The 22,713-nt window shown below is 32.1% G+C and overlaps 1 protein-coding gene across 1 annotated transcript in view; it reads right to left on the bottom strand.

Annotated features, from left to right (window-relative positions):
- LOC118197682 (uncharacterized) overlaps positions 1-22,713 on the bottom strand; it is a 35,981-nt gene that overhangs the window by 6,904 nt on the left and 6,364 nt on the right. Inside the window, exon 2 of the mRNA XM_035369219.2 lies at positions 3,156-3,317. Within this exon, the coding sequence (XP_035225110.1) occupies positions 3,156-3,317 (162 nt within the window). The remainder of the gene's footprint in view (positions 1-3,155; positions 3,318-22,713) is intronic.

The raw sequence follows: 22,713 nt of genomic DNA on the forward strand, positions 1-22,713 counted from the left end.
GAAGTAATACAAAAATACTATAAATTAAGGTTTAATCCTGACAAAGATGGGATCAACAAATGCAAACGCCTCCATTATTTATGGAAAAGGAAAAACTAACGCATCACTATATCTAAAAAAATAGCAACTTAACGGGCAAGTAAAGAAAGTACATGAAGTAAAATCTTAATCCCCCATTCAATAAATAAAAAAAAATTCCTGTAAAAATGAAAATTTTTAAAAAGAAAATTATTTATTTATATTACATTCATCACGGGGTGCTAGGGTAGGCTATTGTATATGGTAAAGCACAAGAGGGATCTGCTTGAGGGTTGGCAAAGGCGTGGAAGTGATTTTCCCAATGGAAACTGGCTCGTATTTACCTTACACGTGACAATAATAATATATGTATTTTGTTTAGCGGGGTGCATTTTTATATCCTTTATAAAAACCTGGAAATACTTGCATACTTAACAGAATTTTGATAAAATGTCTACGGTTTGAAAAGGAGCTGTTTTATCATGAATTTTCAATCAGCAAAAAAATTGCTGTTTAAAAATTTAAGGATTATATTTATTTTTAATCAACTTACTCCTTTGTATGAAAATAACTTAAATAGACAAAATCTTAGTTGGGATCATAAAGCCAGAGAGGCTTGTTGGCCTGATCATCAGAATAGGTTTATAAAGAATGGGCTAAGGGCTAATGGAAGCTTCTTTGTTAGCAAATATAAAGGATGTCATTTGAAATCTTCACATCTCTTTGTGTTATTGGACGGGGAGGAGAAGAAATGCTGTGACTTCGAAAGAAATTTTGGGCGTTTCGGTATTTTAAGCATACGGGTTAACGAAGGCTGCAGTTTTCTAAGGATTAAGGCAGAAAATGCACTACTGCAGAGGGTAACAGAGAAGATATTTCAGTGCATCATAGCACTTCATTCAATAAACATGTTTTCTCGGTGAGAGCATAGACGTCAACACAATGCAATCACCCTTCTTGTGGCTTACACATTCTCGAAGGTCGAACGTAACATGTTACCAGGAATCCTCAGCACAACCCATGATATATTGTCTTTTAAGGTCGCGACCTTACCAAAAGAGACCTTTAACTTCAAATAATCCCACAGGAAAAAGTTACATGGGATTAGATGTAGGGAGCAAGGTGGCCATGCCAGTGGAAAAAAGTGACTTATACCTTTTTTTTCTGTAAAGCGATGGTGCAACAGATGCTGTACCGATAGACAAATATGCGGTAGTGCTCTAAACTGCAAAAACATTTACTATAGCAACTGTGTGTGCTGAAGTTGTGAAGTGACAAAACTGTACCTTTGCGTGGTAATTCAACAAGAGTGTGTTCTGTTAAAGTAATGTTAAAAAAAAAAAAAAAAAAAAAGGTCTGCTGATGAAATCTGCTGTGAAGTCACACCAAATAGTGATTTTTGGTGAATGCCGTGGGATCTCCTGCACTGCATGGATGTTCTGATGCTCAAATTCAAGAATATATTCGTTAATAGTCCCATTCAGGTGAAATTGGGCCCCCATCTTTTTACAGGGTTCTCCACGGCCACAAATCACAAGGAAGAGTGCATGAAACATTATTATGCAACAATAGAACGCAGACAATAGATATAACTACTACTCGGATGATCAGTCGCAAAAATGGTCCTATAATTTTAAATGAAGCCTCAAAATGATAGAATTTAAATATCTTAAAAATCAGTTTGCTACTTAAATAAGTGATAAAGTTGGTACTAAGTGTCGTAAATTCTTATATAATTATTCCTGTTTAACAACTGGTTCGCCGACCCAATAATATTTGAGCAAATACTATGAGCTGACTGAATCTTACCGCTGCAGATCTCCCTACCCCCCCACACACACAAAAAAAAGGGGGGGATGGCGAGAAGGAAAGTATTATTACAACTATTTTCCTTTTGGATTCATTCTTAAGTCATAAAATCAATTCGAAGTAATAATTTTTTTTAATATCTTCCTGTATGAAATTTACAGGACTTCATCTTTTCAATTTACGAGGGCTAATTGTTTAACATTTTTTATCTAAGCCTTTCAAATCAATAGCTGTTATAAGTCGATGCATTTACTAAACATTATGAAAATCATAAGAACGTAATGAGCTTAATCCATCGTAAACACAATAAACGATAAAGCGCGTTGGAGGTAAAAGAAAATTGAAAACACAGGATAAATCTTAAAGGATCGCCTGAATTTTACTATGCCATTATACTGTAACAGAGGGGAGTAGGTGAGGAAACATAGTTAATAGAAAGACAAATGCTCTGAATTTAATTTAATTACGGATTTCTGATATTTTTACAAGCTATGGAATCATTGATGTTTTTAAGTAATAAGACCCGATAAGCAGGAAGAAATTAACATTTTGTTATTGAAAAACTAAATAATTAATGCGCACAGCACTATAATAGCTGGAAATAATTCAAGGAGAATGTGGATATTAATCAATTCCTCCTTAACAATTTCATTGTTGCATCTCATAAAACAGCACATGTTTATTCCCGTGTTCCATTTCAGCGCACACGTCCCATGTTTCTGCTGCTCCTGAGTAATAGCCATGGCCACTCAGGAAATCTTCAAGTACAAATGTCATTTTTTATAAATGATAAAAAGTGTGGTTATTTTGTGTATAAAAAGTTTATAAGTGTAGTTAGTATTTGACATAACTATTTATTCCAAAGCTAAAAATTAGAATTCAAGCTAAGATGTCATATTAGTTCCTCAAAATCAGTACAGTGTTACGACCTCAATCGCATTGGAATTTCCGTAAAGAAATGTTCCTCTCATTAAAGCATTGTCCTGTTAATTTGGAATTTTGCCTTAAACTGTGTACTAAAGTAATTTTCCCCGTTTAATAAAGCAGAACTTTTCGTTGTTGTAGACTGTGAAGCAAAGTAAACACAGTCTGTTAATAAACGGTAATCAGAAAAAGTTGTTAAAGCAAAAAATGTTGCAGGATTTTAATGATGATAATTTGAAAATTAAGGAGAATATTGGAGTAACTTTAAATAAGCTAGGTTAAAACTATTCGCAAGTAATACATATTAATCTATTTATATTTCTGAATATCACATTTTATTTATGCTAAAGATTAAAATGTTAAATTTTAATTTATTTATTCACTTTTAATCCCGAGGTACTTACATGCTGCAGAATACGCAGAAAAAACTTCCTTTCTGCAATTACTGTGGTTCCTTTCTGGATTACTGTTGACTGTGTAACAGTCCACCAAGAATCTGTTATCCTTTAAGTCGTCGCATGTTTCATTATCTAACGAGTTGCAAACGTGGCATTTTAGAGCAGAACCTGATTTAAAACAGGAAAAAAAGAAAAAAAAAAACTTTCTAAAGACATGGGAAATACAAGCAAGATAACAACTGGTAATGTAATTACTACGAATAATACATGAATTATATGTTTTAAAAAAAATGGAAGAGAGTTCATCAGATCTACTTTATTGCATTTTTAGTTACATTTTATTGCGGAATTTCATCTAGTGCATTTGCAAAATTAAAACTGTTAATTGCAATATTTATATTTAAATTTTTAAAGTATTAATGTTTTTAAATCGTGCATAAATTAGAAATCTGGAAACTGCTTGATATGAAAACAAAATAGTTTTAAGGTTGAAAGCATAGTGCCTAAAACATCTTCGTCGTAACAGTAAACATACCTCAGGCTTTATATTATAAAATATATTATAAAATTAAGGAAAGTGGATTCGTTTGCATTTTTAAAACAATATATTTACTAAGCAAGGCACCCTTCCTGAGCTCTGATTTATTACTAAGTCGACGCAAACACTATAATAGGCATATAGAGCTGAGAGAATTTTTATTTGTCCCAATATTCAGCTCAATGATTTTACGCGCACGCAGCATAATAGTGTCTTCGGTCCAAAAAAAAAAAATTTTTTTTAACATTTTGTTATCAATTCGCGCTATTGTTAGCAATATCACAGTGACGTCGCATTGTTTTGATACCTATATAATTACTTAACTTACTGAAGACTAGTGCTATCTTATAATAACATCTATATGGGAGTTAAGATCATCATCTTATACTAACTTTCTATATAGGAATTAAGATCATCATCTTATACTAACTTTCTATATGGGAATTAAGATATTCCTGATGAATTTTGGAACTGTGATTAAACGATGTTCACTATTTTTATTGGTAATACGGAATTTTGGCTTTCTGTACTTTAAGCTCAAAAGCTTATCACTTTTACTACAGAATGATCATTATTTATTGATATAGCTGCGAATATAATTAAAGTATAACTTACAAAGCATGTCAGAATGTGTTTTTTCAAATATAAAAAATAATGGAATTGCAAATAATTCTGAAAATTTTCACAAATTTAGGATATATCTTCCACTTGGTGCGAACAAATATCACCAACTATGTCCATATTTATATTTAAATGTTATATTGAAAGCAAATTTTTGTTCCACTAAAGTAAAATATCATGTTTCACTAATTATTTCCTTCGTAACTGTTTAATATTTCGCGCAAAGTCTCTAATCTCGCCTCCACTGCTGAAGATTAACCAGAAAATGCGTTAAGGCTTCACGGTCTAAGATTCTTTATACCCGTAGACAAAAAAAAAAAAAAAAAAAAAAAAAGTCCTGAAAATGGGAAACATCGCGTAGTTTTACGTAAATATCTTCAGAAGTACAGTTATTTCGATAAAAAGGGTGGAGAGCGCCCTTTTTAATAATTATTAATAATTTCCTCTTTTTTTTAATGATTACCATTCATAAGATAAATACTGTTTACTTATGTTAAGATGATCCCTGCATTGCTTCTGAGCATGAACGAAAAAAAAATTCAATCCATTTGGAGAAAAGAGTAGAAGTTTTGCCGAAACTCGTCGATTTATTTTATGTTTTGGTAAGATCTTACAGCAATCTTATGTTTTTTAAATATTATATGCCCCACGGGGAACCAAAAAGCGTCCCAGAGAAAGGAAAAAAAGTTGAATAAGTGTTGAAAGTTTCCAGTAAATAATAAAGAAATAATGTCAGTGTTCACATGGGAAGAGAAATCTTAGAAACTCTTATTTTCTCCTCTAAAATTTTAATCGAACTATCCTGGCATGCTTTCAGGAAGACGTTTAGAATTGGTGCGTGGCGTAGCCATTCAACCATTAGAGGAAAATATTTATGCCAAAATGCCTCGCTTAAACTTTAAGATTTAATTGCATTCTCGAAGAAATAGAACAAAATTGCATTTAATTTTTTAACCAATGCCATCTCGAAACGACATATTTCGTAGGTTCACTATAAATGTCCGTTTCACTTTTTAGATTGTTGCCACCAAATATTACGCCCTGTCTTATATTTAAGGAAATTAAATAATGAAGAATCTACATGAATGTATGTATGTTTCTCGCATTGTGCAAAAACAACGGTACCTAGAGCTTTCAAATTTTGAATAACGTAGTCCTCCACCCGAAAATAGGCACCTGGAAACCCTAATTTGGAATTTCGAATAAATGAAAAAATCGCCCCTTTGGGACGTATTGTAAAATATGAAATATTTCAGTTTTTTTAATAAGTTTTTTTTTAATAACAGGAATTGGTGATGCAGTTTCACAACCATTATGAAGACAACTTATTCTTAATTTTTATTATTTTTCAGTTAATTCTACATTTATGCTGTTTCTGAGTTGTCTCAGTCGACTGCTGTCCTCACATTACCGAGGAGGTTTTAATTTTGGAATGACTGCTATTCGTATATGTTATTCTAAGATTCGCAATTAAAACGTCTTATAGCGATTTCATTTCTCATCTGGATTTTGTTCTGTTAAAGTTTTCGGGTTAAAAACAGAGCGCGAAAATAAAGAGTTACGAAAGAAATTCTTGATAGATGATGGTGATATATTTAATCGCAAATTTATCTTTGTATATGGCTGTAAATATGAAAGTTTATGACACAAGGTGTGATTGGTTGAAATCCGATAGTTAATGGTTCACATCGAAGACACATGGTTCCATCGTGATTGCATCTACATTTAAAAAGTCCTATGAACTTTTATTTTATTGAAATTAATGATATATCGCCTGCATTCAGTCCAGGTTTGAAATTAATACAATTTTTTACATAAATTTAAATGTACACTTTATGAAAAAAAAAAACAACACCTAAGAATTTAAGAAAGTTTTTAGACCTAATTTCTCTTTTGGAAAGTAAATATGTAGCTCATATTTATGCTCTAAATAAGAAGAAAAACCTGCCAAAATGAAACATAAAATTAGCAGAGCAACAACCTTGTATTTGACACAGATTTAGTCAATAATTCAAATTGACTAAATCTACGCCAAACACAATTTTGCTGCTTTGCTAACTTGAATTTTATGCTATTACGTAGTGAAAACACGAATAGCAATAGTGATTTTAATATCACAAATATGAACTCGCTCAAATTTTGATGAAAGATAATTAAAATCGGCCAAATCGATTGTCTGTTATATAGATGTATATAAAGTTTTTTATATGCAGAAAAGTTTTTTTAAGCATAAAATAGCTTTTAACGTATGGAGCATCATGAGCTATATAATTAAATATTTATATTTTATTTAAATATAGCAGAATTGATTAATTTTTTATCATTATTTTATATAGGTGAAAAGTACTTTAATCAAACCGTATCTTACAAATAAAATATTGATAATGTTAGATGCTGAGAAGTGAAATAATGGAATGTGCAGCGCAATTTTCAGATTATTGATTATGAAGTATTTATATAATATGAAGTATTATACATAGTTCTACATAAGGTCATACTTTCAGTCCAACTTTAGAGGTAACATATCTCATTACAAATAATTAGAGATAATTACATTCGGAATCTCCGAGATCGTAATATGCATGTTTTTACTAAAATACTTAATTATTCTATAATATAGAACGTTCAAGCTAAAAGTGAACAGTAGAGACAGTATGTGTGTGTGTTACCGCTAAAGTGCGAAAGTCGTTAATGTGCACATTATCTAGCTTCTCTGCAGATAAACTGATTTGCTCCGTTAAAGTGCAGAATCAAGAGTTTTCCACATTTTACCTAAGTAATGTGCACATTAACAGCTTCTGTATTATTCAAATTCAAAAGTTTGTGTGTGTGTCTCTCTCCAATTTGCACATTAACTACTAGGACTCGCTAATCTGCATATTGGGTACTAGGCGCTCGTTAAACTGAAAATAAGATCTTTGTTGGCACAACAGCAACGTTTCTGGTCGCTTAAATTAACATAGTGTTATTTATTTATTTTTCGATACCTGAAAAACCAAGTTAATACAATCAAACAATCAACAAATTAGTTGATAGAATCAATCATCAATCAGTTAAAAAACTATAATGCAAAGAATAAAACGGTTTACAATATTATTAAAATTAAGGAAATGAATTTAAAAAACATATGTTAAAATTATGTTCACGTATTAGTCAATCTAAAGCTTGGGAACACGTTTAATTATATAGCAGCTGGATTTTGCTACAAGCACACCTATTTGTTGTACATTTAGATTTGCAGCATTACATTTTCTGGCACCCGGCTCGGTAAACAATTTAAAAGTGTAAGTGGCGGCAGCGGTATAGAAACGTTGCTGTTTTTTCAACAAAGATCTTATTTTAATTTTAACGACTGCATAGTAGGAAATGTGCAGATTACCTAGGTAATTTGAGAAATGAAACAATTTTCCGCACTTTAGCGGATCACCCTAGTTAATCTACTGATTAGCTAGATAATGTGCAGAATAACTGATTTCCGCTCTATGTGTGTGTGTAGAGAGAAAGAGAGAGAGAGATTTATAAGAAAAAGAGAGAAAAAAATTAGCTAGAGCCGTAAAGAACATTTGAACTTCCTAATTCCTGATATTACATTTAAAACAAAGTCAAAACGACAAAATCTAAGTTAAAGCAACAAATTGTACGCGAAATAATCTACTTATTATACAAAAAATTTAGAATACCTATACAACAAAATCAAAGTTGGTACGTGGAAAAAAAACTAAAAAATTTACATAATACTGAGAAAATGTACATATAAAAACACGTTCAATCTTCTCTGTTCAAGGCTTCAAACAGAACATATCAAAGCAAAATTGCTTGAAGCCCTCAACCAAGTTGATGACCCACAAAAACAAACAAGCACGTTTCGTCGAACAATTATACTGAGAATGAAAGCGGCTTTTCTAGCTATTAATTTTTTATTCATCTATTACTAACGATGTCGCAAACCTAATAAACAAGCACGTTTCGTCGAACAAATATATTGAGACTGAAAACAGTTACTAACGATGTCCCAAATCTATGAATAATCATGAAAATGAAATCGTAAATCTCACGTTTTTATGATTTACTACTTATATATATATATATGCTGTATATGTCTTAAAGTGAACTTTTTAACTGATCATAGCCCCTTTTATTCTTCATTTTAATTTTGTTGCTTCCCTTTTCTGTCTTCAAAATAGGACACAATTTATAACATATAAATCTAAACTGCGTCTTTTCAAAATTAATTCCCATAAGATCTTACGTAACGCGGCAATGCAAGTACCTTTTGGCCAATCTTTGCATAAGAATTCAACTGAAAAGTAAACTTTCTAACATGCTCTCTCATTTTGTTCTGAATGCGTCATCCTTGCTTGGCTGCTGCTAACATGCCGCGGTTAATTTTTCTCTTTTACCCATTGTATGTCTTCCAAAAATTGTGGGTGCATATTGCGCCTATAATGATGTGTCAGTAAGATTATAGACCCGCCCAGGCGGTATAGTGGTTAAAGGAGTCTATTGTGGTACCGAAGGGCGCGAATTCAAATATTGGAGAAGGTATGCTTGTAACTGTTCGTGCCCCCTTCATAGGAGGCAACGGTGGTCACCTATTAAATGCCTTCACAATATAATGCCCACCACTTCTGGCCTTGAATAATTTTGGAAAGTTGCAGGGAAGACTTATTCAGATTAATTCAGATTTTCAGGACTCCATTTGTAAATTTTTAGGGTTTGGAAGGAACTTGTTTTGAAAGTTAATAGGTTAAAAAAAAGAGACATCATTGAAATTTTAAAGAATATCACTAATGTACTGATGTAAGAATACTAAATAAGAATTACTAAGTAAATAGCCTAACAGTTGACAAATGGGTATTGTAATACATCAGTGTATGAAAATTCGATATTTTCCATGACATGTCAGTTGAATTCAAAATGCGAACCTTTAATTATTATAGCATTTTTATTGTTAAGAAATTAAATTTAGTTTCTTAACAATAAAATGCTATAATAATTAAAGAGGCATTTTTATTCTTAAGGTATTGTTTTTTATTGTGGGCATTATTTCAGTATTCATATTACACTTTTGCTTGGAGCATAATTCAGTGATCTGAAATAAATAAATTAATAAAATACATTTCTTTACGTTACCTGTATTAATAAAGTCTATGTTTATTAATACAGGTAAATATTTCGTCAATTTTTTCCTTTTTTATGGCAGTTTATTTTTGTCAAATTACGCCAACGTATTATCAAAAGTAATTTTAAGTATGAAAATTTCCTTTTAATTCACTTATTTGCCTTAGCCATATTTTTTATTTTGCTTGAAAATAATGTAGTTCCTTCAAACGCCGTATGAAAATTTTCAGCGAGTTTTGGCAGAAAAATTGCCGAAATTGTCTAATGAATCTTGCTAAACATCTTATCAAATTTTTACACTGATGTAAATTTCAGGCAAATATTATTTAAAATCATAAATATCAGACTTCCCCCGCAATGGCGGACACTTGTCTATTCAGCATTGAGTGCCACTCCTAAGGCCAGAAGCGGTGGCCATTTTTATTGTGGAGGCACCATGCTTTCTCCGGCATTTCATTGCACTGCATTATCACATTCGTGCAGTTGTCCCAGTCCAGTAGGCGGACAGCGAAGTTGATAGTTATTTTTGTTTAAAGTTTTATCGTCCCCCTTAAGTACCCCCGGGTACAAGAAAATGTCCTTTTTTGGGGCAATAGATGGAAATGACGACAACTACAGTAATTACGCGGACTCAGGATGATCAACGGTTTCTCAGCCGGTTATTTCAAGAAGAGAGGAGTTTCTGAAAAGCCTGAAACTGAAGATAGGAAAGGTTAAAAAGACGAAGAAGTCTCAATCTGAGGAACAGTTAGAACAGTTACTTGGCAAAGAAACAAACGAGGGGAGAATTAAATTTATCAAAGGCATCATCGAGGATATGGCAATAGTCGAAGCAGTCGACACTCTACAAAAATGCGGATATCTGAATAGCGGAGAAGGCAAAGGGAAAGAGGCGAAGAAACCACGCACAGATGACAAACCTACGGAAGATATGGAAAGCGATGGACCTTCGATTACCCCCAAGAATGCAGTAAAACCCCAAATTAATTCAGAACAGACGGAGATAAAGAAAAGCAATAGATTTCGGACACTATAGTCGAACATAACGAGGCGAAGCCGTCCAGCAAGAGACGCCCCCACCGATTGTTATGCAGAGTCATGCCACGGATTGGCTGAAAACTGAAGAATTAATACGTCAATCATACGTGGAGGAATTCCAAGCAGATGTGAAGGCTAAGTCGATTTTCGTTAACGTAAAGACGATTGACGATTTCAGAATGACCATTAAGATGCTAAAAGAGAAGAATATCCCATTCCACACTTTCCAGTTGAATGAAGAAACAACTGAAAGTGTGCTAAAGAGTATTCCAAACATCACAGAGGAAATGATATTTAAAGACTTAGAGAGAAGGAAATTTCCTATACTAAAAGTCAAGCAATTCTGCAGAAGTAAGAGGAATAACTCGGAAAAACTTCCTATTATTTTGCTCAAACTTCAGAAGAACAAGTCAGAATATGCTATTCATAAATTAAACAATATGTTTAGCGTAAATATACGGATTGAGAAATACTCTCCCAAGAAACGCCCCATCCAGTGTTACCGATGCTAGGAGTGGGGACGTACACAGCAGGCAGCTGTGTACGAATGCAGAAAGATGCTGCAAATGCGGAAAAAATCATCGGAGCAACAAGTGTGAAATGAAACCGGACGAGGAACCGACCTGTATATTTTCCCAGGAAAACATGTCTGCAGCTACAGAGGTTGTAGAGAATATAAAAAGAAATTTGAAAGAAAGGTTTCTCCACCTAAAAAGGTGATTTCCCCACCAAAACTAGCCGACTTTCCGCAGCTAACTCAAGAAACAGATGAAGGAAAGCAGAATAACCCCAGGAAATCTCTTTACAGCGAAAAGTTCCAGTCTAAAGTCAAACCCCTCCCAGCATAAACGAACGAAGCCCTGAATTGGCTGAAAGATAGGAAAATTAGTAACTTTCTCAGAACAATCATTTCACAAGTTGAAAAGATACGATCAGCAAAATCTACCGCAGAAAAACTATCTGCAGGCTTCCAGGCTGCAATGACACTGATGAAAATTGCAGAAGCAGAAGATTAAGAGAATACTGATCAAGGAACTTACTGCCCCTGCCACGACAGCCTGCGAATGCAAAGACCTTCAACAAAAATTTTTAACTCTCACACTGAATGTATGCCCTGCATATTTGTGCTTTTCGCCTTCGGGTGGTGATATGTAAAAATTACATGCCCTTATTTTCTCACAACCGTGAACGGTCGCTCTGATACGGCAAATCTTGGTTCAACAGGTCAAAACTCTTAAGTAGTTGATGCCTGCTGTGAAAGGACTAGCATAAGCATAAGCTTTCTCCGGGATTCGAACCCGGACCATTTGGTGCCGCAGTAGGCTCCCCTAACCTCTACCGTCTGGGTGGCTAAAAACCAGAAAGTGCTACATATTCTTAACAATTTTGAGATACACATAACAATATAAAGCTATATTACTGTCGAATTAATTGGGATGAGAACTCCTATTATTCAGTCTTGAATATTAACCAAACTCCAATTTTTGGAACTTTTCGAAGTAACAAGTATTTGTAATTCTTCTGTGTCCTCTGAAAATTTATATTTCTCTACGTTAGACTCTTCTTAACAAAATTATTTCACTACTAATATAGATGAAAGGGTTTTGCGAGATAAATTTCAAGCTTTGTTCATAGTGAGACTTGAAAATATTTTTAATAATATGTAAAAATTTTTACAGAAAAAGAGTCAAATCAGAAGTAAAATAATATTGTAATAGAATGATTATCAGAAAATATATGTTTGATATATTAAGATAAATTTGGCAGCTTGTTTTCAAAAATCTTATGCATGAGGGAATTTGTTATGCCTTCTTCTAAATATATAAACTTTTTTTCAAAGTCATTATTATTGATGATAAATTCTACTTCAAAAAATATAAAAGTGGGATAAAAAGACAAAATCATTGACCTAATCAAATTAAATACTTCAAATCATTCATAAAAAGAATGCAATAAAAATATAACCCCCTTTTTTTCATGTTGTTCTCTCTGTATCATTTCGGAAGCGGCTAAAACTGGGATAGTGAAAAGATTCAATTTGAATTAAAATAAATTCATTTATAAATTATCTCATTCCACTTCCAACTGAACTGTAAAGAAACTGTCTATGCTTGAAGGAAATAAAAGAAGTACTATAGATCACTGCAGTAATTTTAGAGAAATGATTTAAAGTTGAAAACAATTGAACATAAATTGCTCATAGCTGTCCAAGACTTTGGTATAGATGTCATTTGTTTCTAAAATTCCTAGAAGAGAAAGAGTTCAAGGTGAAAGAATAAAACCTTTGCTATAAGCAAAAGATGGCTTGAAAAGGTTTTATGCCTCTGGTCCTTTATAGGAGGATTTATGTACTTTCATATATTGCTTTAATTTCTTGAACATATTCCAAAGATGCACATATATTTTCTTAAAGACGTCACAAAAATATTATAAGCTTTATGTATACAAGGCCTTGCCTGTTTGCGGGTTTTAAAAAGACCTCTGTCAGCTTTGTCTTAATCAATTAACCAATTAAAATGTCAATTAAAATGTCAAATTAACTTCAGCTGTAAAACTACTTTCTTATGTTTTAATACTGTTTTTTAATACAGTAAAAAAAAAGATCACAGACAGATAAAATAAGACACGAATGGTTGAATAATGCAACACAGTTGAAGAATGATTACGTAAATATAGCGTGAGTAACTGATACATTTGGAATTTTAGAATGAACCATTACAATGCTGGTTTTAAGATGTTAGAGTTACTTTGGTTCTAAAACATCAGGCTATAGAATTTTAACTCATTTAGATAGTGTGATGAAATCGGCAATGCGATAAAATTAGTTTATAGTCTGACTGAGAATTTGGTGGCATATTAGATAAAACGGAACGTCAAATAATTTGGATTCTGCCGCGTAATTTTCTGAGCATTTAGAGTTTGAATTACTAAAAATGCCTGCTGCGGAAATTGCACGTAAATGTTCTTGACAAGTCAGAAAAGATAACGAATGATATCCTTGTCCGATTCCAATAAACAAGCCAATTACGTTTTTTAGAACAATGTTTTTAAAACAGGCAGAGTGTCTTATTAACGATGATAACCGAGTGAGTTCTTTGATTGAGTAAATTACGGCTGAATTTTAAATGGAATTTACAATGTTCTTTAACACTGGCATCTTTGTCTTTTAGGATGGCAAATTGGATGTTTGCAGCTTGTGCCAGAATCGATATCTTAGAAGCACTTGTTTTTAAGAGCTTTTAAAAGTGATTTTTTTCTGTAAAATTTATTACAGGGTTTAGTAGAAAGGTTTTCCTTGTTTAAATCAGAAATATATAGTGCAACATAGATCATATTTCAAACTTTGTTTTAACCATCACATAAAATGTCTGCCATTTTGGCATCACTTTATTTTACATGTAATATCATCCAAAATCTTATCGTTGCGAGCTATACATACTACTCGACAAAAACAATTCCACTCGGAGTGCAGACGGTATTTTTGACGTTTATTATAATATTATAACGGGGTGAACAATTTATTTAAACTAATTTTTGATGTGTATGGTATTGCATTAATCATAATGCCCCGGGCAGTCTTTGGTATAACCAGCTCCTTAACTCAGACCTGCCTATGCAGTCCTGAAGATGCCTGAACGAGAATTTCTGCACTGTACTGCTGATTAATTCTGGCAGAAAATGTTTGAGCTAAAGTTGCAAGGGAAAAATAAAAAAATTAACAAAAAGTAGCATACGACGTCAAAGAGCGCATGTTTTTTTGTCCTGTTTCTATTTCTCTTTGAGCAATAAGTTTTATTAAGGATTCTGCAATTTCAGTTTCTCACTTTGCAGGGTTCCCCTTATTTTGCACAACAAATTATTTTAAGTTTTGGTACCTTTCCTGAAGCTCTCATTTTCCTCTCGCATTTGTTCGCCAGGATTCAAATTTAAAGTTAAATGAAGTGAGTATTTAAACGGACGAATCCTGTAGTTTATTCAGAGCGTGGCTTTAACTAGCCAGCATACGTTACTAATTTGTCCTCGCTGTTACGCGGAGTTTAGTCTCGTTTCGGTTCTCCTGCATCTTTGGTGAACTATGAGGTTTGAACTTTTACTCGTTACTCGAGATATGCCATAATTGCTTTCTCCACGACTATGTACTTCACGAATCACTAACTTACTTATGAACTCATATGTGTTCGAAAATCTTCAAGCTAGTTACACTGGGATAGCGAAAGTCACCGCGGGTGCCCAAGCAAGCGTTTGCATCACGCCTGAGCCGATATCGAACTCTTCAGCAATATCTGTTAGTTTTCGCACTTCTTCAATCGTGCCAATAATACTGATAGCGTAACATTATCCAAGTAATGTCAGGAAGACATACCAAAAATTGCAAGTTCGTCATCTGATTCTTAAATTTTGCTTTTGAACAACAAAGGTGAATATGCACCAAATTCTTTATATCTTTTACCAGCGCATCACGTGACGAACAACTTCGGTTATCCAAAATTTGCATATGCGCAACACATCTTACTGTAGCTCGCACTTATGATAATTTTCACATTTTCCTGCCTTCCATTTTGTGGTTGCTATCGTTGCTACTGTCATCCGTCCTTAGCAAATGTCCACCATTGCATTATTAAGGCATGCTTTTGATAAATGTCCTGATTTTCCTAGTTAAAGAAACTTCTTTCATGTTATTTCAATTTTGGCCAGTTATCTTGTGCTTTAGAACCTACTTCTATTTCTTTTTATCTCTGTTTATTTTTTTTCCTTTTAATTCCTTGTATAATTTCAGCTACATCCTTTTCTATGTTATTTTGATCACTTTGCCATACAATTCATTCCGAAGTCCTTCTAATATGAAGGAAATTAATTCTTTACCTTTTATTACATAATCCACTTGATAAATTTTAGTTTTCAGGATGTAAGGTTTATCCTAATTTTCTAACAGTTATTTTAAGTTTAATTAACCTTTCCTATCTCTTTTAGCTTCAGCTTACAATTCCTTACTAGAATGAGTTTTTAGAATTGCGTTAAATGCAAATGAGAAGCAGAGTAATATTTAAGTCGAAGTTCCATTGACTTCGAAAGACAGATCGCCAAAGCCTGGACGCTCGTCCTGAGAGAATCAGATTTCCTGAACAGCGCGCATTTGCTTTTTGTCTACATCTTTCTAAGCTGTTACTACGCTCGGCCATATTACGTGCCCTTGATAGCTTCACTGGCTAATTTAATATTACGGGGCAACTAGTTTAGAAATTGTGTTAGGTTCGGCTAAATCTCTTTAGTTAGTCATTAGTTAGTTTTTATTTCTTATATTTTTGAGTTTAAACCCAAGTGGAGGCTTTATTATACGTCCTGAAAAAGGGGCTGTCTATCAATCTTTATTTTGAGCAATAAAGCTTGATTCTTTCTTCATTCTATCTGGAGTTTGATTCATTATATTTCTTGCTATTGCACTATTATCGTTCCATATCTTCCAAATTTTCATATCACTTTCATAGGTAACATCGCCTCTTTTATATGGTTTTATTAGTTCCTCATCTTCTATGACACTTCTCCATGCTTTCAGACCTCTTAATTCACTGTCGATTCTATTCGTCCATATAAGGTAAATATCATCAGTTAATTTTCTATGTGAGTCAAATTTATCATAATTGTGTGCCATATTTTTCTTCTTTTCTAACTTATATTCACAAATGGTTATATAAATGAAATTTACCTCTCAAAGATATCAGCGATGTTCTTAAGCCTAATCCACATCATTGTTCCAGTTGTTGATGATTTCTAAAAGTTACATTTTCTAAGCAATAGCTACTACAAACAGAAATATTGAAAATTAATGTTTAAAAAAAACTGCATTAAAGAATATTTTATCATAGAAAGCACTACCACATTCTCCAAAATCGTAACACCTTTACTGATGCCAGATGCATTAACTCAGTCTTTTACAATCAAGAAAAACATTAGTGTTACCAAGTATTAACCCTCAAAATTATACTTTTATAAAAAAAATACCATTGACCATGGAAAAGAAAAACACATGGATCTTATAAGAAATAGACCAACCCAAATGGGTTTTCTCCCTTGCCCTGCCGCTTTCCCGGCTGTCACCTTGACCACATCCGGAGGAGTAGGGACGACTTGCAGAAACTTAACAATAGTTGGCTATTGCAGCGCGTATAATTTTCAAGGAAAGGCTAGTGATAGCGCCTCATTTCACAAATTAGAATTTTTATATATTTTTATTTTTGAAACTGAGATTGATTTTTAAAAATTTAGTATGTTTATCAAGCATAATTAATGTTTTAAATAATTATAAAGCTGTTGCATGCTTTCACGTCTGGATATTTTTTTAAGCTTTTCTTATACTGTAAGGAAATTTTTATCTACTTCTTTTAAAAAATAATATTTTAAATCTGAACTAATAGAAAAATTCAAATAAACAATTTTCTTTTACAATTTTTATGCTTTTTATTGGTGTAAATAAGTAGAAAATACTAAAATCCAAAAAATGGATTTTTGAAAGTTTTTGTTTAAAATTCTTAATTGTTCTGCTATTTAAAATTGATATCTGAATATTATAGCATAATATTCTACCAAAGAGTTTTATTTCAATAATATTTCATAACACATTGTGATAAACACTTTAATAATTTTTATGCATTTATTCTAATGTTAAAAATTGTATTTAACTGTAATAATTAATTGTGCTAGTATTTTATAGTAATTATTTTTTTAATTTATTTCTAGTTCTCCATTAGTTTTCTTATTTATTGTGAATTTATTTTATTAGCCCAAAAGGGGCAGCAGCTCAGAAAAGCTATTAGTTTCGAAACGGCATTTTGCTTTGTTTCACTATAAATGTCCCTTTCACTTTGCAAATTGTTGCCACGAAATATTATCGCCCTGTATTATATTTAAAGAAATTAAATAATGCAGAATCTGCATGAATGCATGTATGTTTCTCTCGCACTGTGAAAGAAACAACGGAATTTAGAGTCATCAAATTTTGATTAACGTAATCCTCCGCCGGAACATGGATACCTGGACGGCCTAATTTCGAATTTGTTTTAATCCATTTCATATTTTGTAACTGTAACGAAGTTTTGATTAACAAACTTCAAAGGAAGCAATGGCAAACCTGTACAGAAAATAACATTTTTATCTCCCCCGCGGAAATTCTAAAGATATGCCATTTTCAAATATTTTGCGATATTGCTCTTGAATTGAATTTTATGTGGTTTACTTGCGAAGAACATGATATTTATTAAATAAAGGTAACACACGAAACGTTACAAAAGACGTAATATAAAATCAAATCTGAGTGCTTTCAGAGTATCATTTTTTCCCTCATTGCACTAAGGAAAGTTTATGCTCCGAATTTTATGAATTGCTAAAATAAATAATCACCTTTTAATGGTAATAATTAATGATCATATAATCAAATAAATGATCGTCTTGTTATGTTGAAATAATTGTAAAAACTACTTCCTGAAGAGGCTCGTAAAAATCAAAGAAAATTATCAGATCTTGTTTAATTTTACCTTATTTGTTTCAAATCATCATGTGCTATCAATATTATTTAATTTTACTTTATTTGTACACAAAAATAAGTTCGTATGTTTTGCATTTAGAATTTTTACCGTTTTACTAAAGTAAAGAAATTTATACAAAAAAAAAAAAAAAAAAAAATGCGCAAAATGCAGCAAAAAGTGCTTTTATGAGATATATTAAATCTTATTTGCAAAAACTGTGACTTTCATAATTTCATCACTTATACAACGTATCACATTTAGTAATTGAAAACAGTTATGTAATACAAACGCCATAGGTTTCCGTGTTAAAGTAAGCCAGATCGTCCCTACTCTTGCGGACATGTGGATGACGCACGCTCCGTCTACTGGGTTAGTATATCTCTTATAAGGTCCCATGGAAAAACATTACTGACGTATATGCTGACGAAGTAAAAAAGGTCTTTATAACTTAATTTTGAAATTTTTTATAGAATTTTATTAAAGAAATAGTGTAAAATATGATGAGTTTTTAGAAACAGTGAGATAGTTATTTCAATTATAAAAAAAAAAAAAAAAAAAAAAAAAATTGATGCTTCTAAAATTTTGTCTTGGTTTTGTTTGGTCTCTATATAAGTTATTCTAACAACTTTTCATTTGAATTAATTTTTAATTAGTAGTATTTGAAATAAAATGTATTATAAAGCAAACACAGTGAGCACTTAAGACAATCATTTATTTAATCTTCACACATGCATTTCTTTTAAACAATGAGATACATTTGAAAGAGAAGAGGAAGAATGACCTAGTTTGTTTGCATTAGGTATAACATTAAGTTACATGATCTTTGAGATAATCTAACTTGTTTGTTTGCATTAGTTATACATAGGACACGTGATCTCTGAGGTCATCGGATAGTATTTCATATGTACCCTCATTTCATTCACACTTACACAGTTTGCTATAAGCTTTTGTTTTGTCTGTTTTCATTCTTTCTAATCAATTCATTCTAAAATGTAGAGCTGAAATTTTTTACATTACTCATAATTCGCACTTAACGTAGCAGCTTTAATCTGACCTAAACTTTACAATACTACTGACATATAAAGCAATAAATTAAACTCATATAAAGCAATCAGTTAGTGACATACACACTGAAAATACCAGAAATTACTGGTAAAATTTGAGCTCACAATGTACTCATGAGCTACGATCGTAGGATTGCCATTTGCCGACTTTTATTTAAACCTAAATAAATTCTTACATTTGATTACAAATTAATTGTAATCGATATGTGTTATCAACACAGACGCTTTTACAGTATTATTAAAAAAAATGAACCAGCAAAAAATAGTACGTGAAAACAATGGAGTAGCTAGAAATTCGCAAAATCCCATAATAAATTTTAGTAGCATAGATTTGTTGAAAATTCAACATTTAAGAAAGACGTATGAATTTTACAGAAGCAGCTGGCCACTGCCTCCGCCATTACTATAATTTCGGAAGGAATAGTATCTTTCAGTTTCTGAATTAATCTCGAAGAAAATAATCTGAACAGATATGGTAAAATAAGCCGCCCATGCTACGTAACTACATTGTGAATTGATGCGGCCTGAAGACATTTTTCGGAGGAATGCCTTTTTCTTTGGGGATCCTGAAATCTGGAGATCTTTCTATCGGACCCTGTATAAAGTTTTTTGTCAGAGATTCGAGGAAACAAATGCTTTATTAAGGAATATTCAGTTGAGGAATAACTTTTAATTATCAGTATAATATAAGGTTCCTCTTATAATAATATTATTTCAAACTTATAACAGATATTATTATTGTTTTAGTGTTTAATGCTGATAGAATTGTTAAGTTAAAATAAGAATAATAAATGGATGTTGCAAATTTTTTTTTTTTTTTTTCAGTCCTTCGAATAGCTTTGTTCCAGCGCGCCAAAAAAAATCTCGTCGCCTATTCTTAATTCAAATGTGCTCCTTAATGACGGAAAAATCTCTGCATTTGCTGCAGCTACAAACACGAAGGAAATTAAACGAGAAATTATTTTCCTTTTCTTTTCTTTTTTTTTTTTTTTTTTTTTTTTTTTTTTCAGCATGTTACAGAAGCTTTCATTAAGTCTCATTATGCAATCCCATGAAGCAACGCGCGCGACATATTTAGGTTGCGTTTCTCGGAAAAGAAATGTATTTGTGTCTACAAATATGTATTTCGAAATCTTTTGCAATCTTCGACGCGAGTTTAATTTGTATGTGAGAATGAGCATATATTTATTCTTGCTTTGGCTATACCAAACAATAAGCTATGGTGAAAAAAATTAAGTAATAGCTAAAATTTTGAAACTGAATAATTTTACATAAGGATAAATTTTGAGTTTTTCCACTTAATTAAATAAGCTTTCGAAAATTATATTTTTATCAGATAATAAAATTTCTTCATTTGTAGATGCCATCGTCACTAGAAAATTCTTTTCGAATATTACTAGAAAATTCTTTTCGAATACGCGTCCTTTAATAGCATATTAGAAATCTATGTATTCATTTGGTTACAAAACATAATTATAAAACACATAACATGGCACTGTTATAACTAGATTTTTTTTATATCATCATTGAATGGCTTGAAATGTTATATACCTTTTAACTCGAAAATATGACTCATGTTAAGTAATAATATTAGCATAACAAGTAAATAATGACAGTGCATTTTAAGATAATTAAAATCGTAAACTGTGATATAGTACATTATTAGAATATAATATTTTCGCGTATATGCAAGCAGTTGTTGAGATCTGTTTTGGGTATAGCTTTAAAAGAGCGAATGTCACAGTACTTTGTATCTCTTCAATGTCGGAATGGGGAAGAGATTTTTCTCTGAGAGGAAGTTTAATTTCGCGTAGAGAAAATATTAGCAAGAAGACAAATCCGGAGAATAGGTTATATGCTTTACTTCACACAGTTATTTTCGGAAGAGAAATTGTGGGCCTACTAAACAGTGTAAAGGAACGTTCGCCGGCAATTATCTGGCTGAGAAACGAACGCACTTGAAACAGTTGCTTTCGACTGAACGATGTAAAACGCTCAGCGTTAAAAATTGTTTGCTTGGCTTGGTGAAAAATTTTCAAAATGCGATGCGTTATAGGTATCGTTATAACGTTAGTGGGATTTTTTTTTAAAATGCAGACTTATAATTTAATTTCCGCATCGTTCGTTATACGTTAAATTTCCTTTTATAAAAGAATAGACATGATTTCTAGAAACGTTATAACTTATTTTCACTGCGAATGCATTCCTTTCGCCCTTCGCTCTTGTTTTCGATCAATTTTGAGATGAAACTCAGGCACAGAGCCCTCTTTTACTTTTTATAGCTTGAGTCCATGGTATGTTCTCTCTTTTTAAATAGCGTATAGCTATAAAATACTTGAAATTCTGAATTTCATATTGTTTCGTCACTTCATCTTTTACATATAGTTGAGTGATATTTATGACACATTCTGTGAAGTTGTTCTGCTTCGATATATGAGTTTGAAATTTATTATCGTACAAAGGAAGAGAAAAGAAAGTAGGGAATTCATAATTAAGCAGTTTGAAACATATGAATTTGTTCAGTGCTTTAACAGAACATCAGTACTATTTAATCAGTACTGCGGCACAAATTTCCGCAGTTTTTTTCCGACTTTTAGACATTTTCTAGATTTCGTAAACATCAGTTTTTTTCACCAGCGTTGAATACAGACTTCTCCTTCCCCTCATTGAATTTCCAATTTATAGATTATTTTTCGCTTGAAAATAAAATTATTACTATCTTCCATCAGAATTTATGAGAAATCTTATAAAATTACATTTCAAAGTAATCTTATTCCAAAATCCAAATCAGAAACTATGAACACTATTATTACCCTTAAGTTTTGCTAGGCTCCTGAAAAGGAAAGGTCATTTATCAAAGTTACATAAAACAACCTTCCATTGTCTTTTAATGTCGATAAACAGTTCCGATGTATTTTTTGCATTTTTTCGAAGTTGCATTTTTTTCTAATTTTAAAAGTATGCAACATGATGCAGGAGTTTCATACATTGTTATTTATTTTAATTTATGTGTAGCCAAATTTTTTACCTTTTTCATTACCCCTTACCCCGAGGGATACTAGCATGAATTCTTGGCGACCGCAAAATAATAAACAGAAATCGCTACTTAGAGAAATTTTGCTATTTCTTGCATAGAAAAATGTATTACTTTTATTAAGATATATCCATGCAAAATGAATTCCGTAACAAATATGAAATTAGTATCCTTTTTTTTTTTTTTTTTTTTTTGTTTTATTTGTTATTAGTTTCAATGTAAAATTCTTACGCTATGTTATGCTATGTAAAATTCTTACGCTAAAAGTTAGAAATTAATTTGATTCTTTAGCTCTGGTTCAGCTAAAATGATCTGATGAATTCTTTTAAGCGTGACGACAGACAGTTTCTTAGATTAATACTTTAAAATAGAGCTCAAATAGCAATCTGTTCTTAAAGACTGGGTTAAAATATTAACAATTATAAAATAATATATATATATATATGTCGCTTAACACTGGTAGTTTGGTCCAAGGTACGAATAATGGTGAACGGGCCGGCTGCATGGGCGTTTTCGTGCCTTTCTCCATGTGTAAAGCGTATTACGAACCAGTTTCTCTTAGAAAGCCCTCCAAGAGGACATCCCTTCACTTAGGTAGGTAGCCCTCGAATGTTTTGCCGTAAATATT

This window comes from Stegodyphus dumicola, chromosome 6 (assembly GCF_044657685.1).
Source record: "Stegodyphus dumicola isolate Sdum_Otavi_A_Nest chromosome 6, ASM4465768v1".
NCBI classification, from domain to species: domain Eukaryota; kingdom Metazoa; phylum Arthropoda; class Arachnida; order Araneae; family Eresidae; genus Stegodyphus; species Stegodyphus dumicola.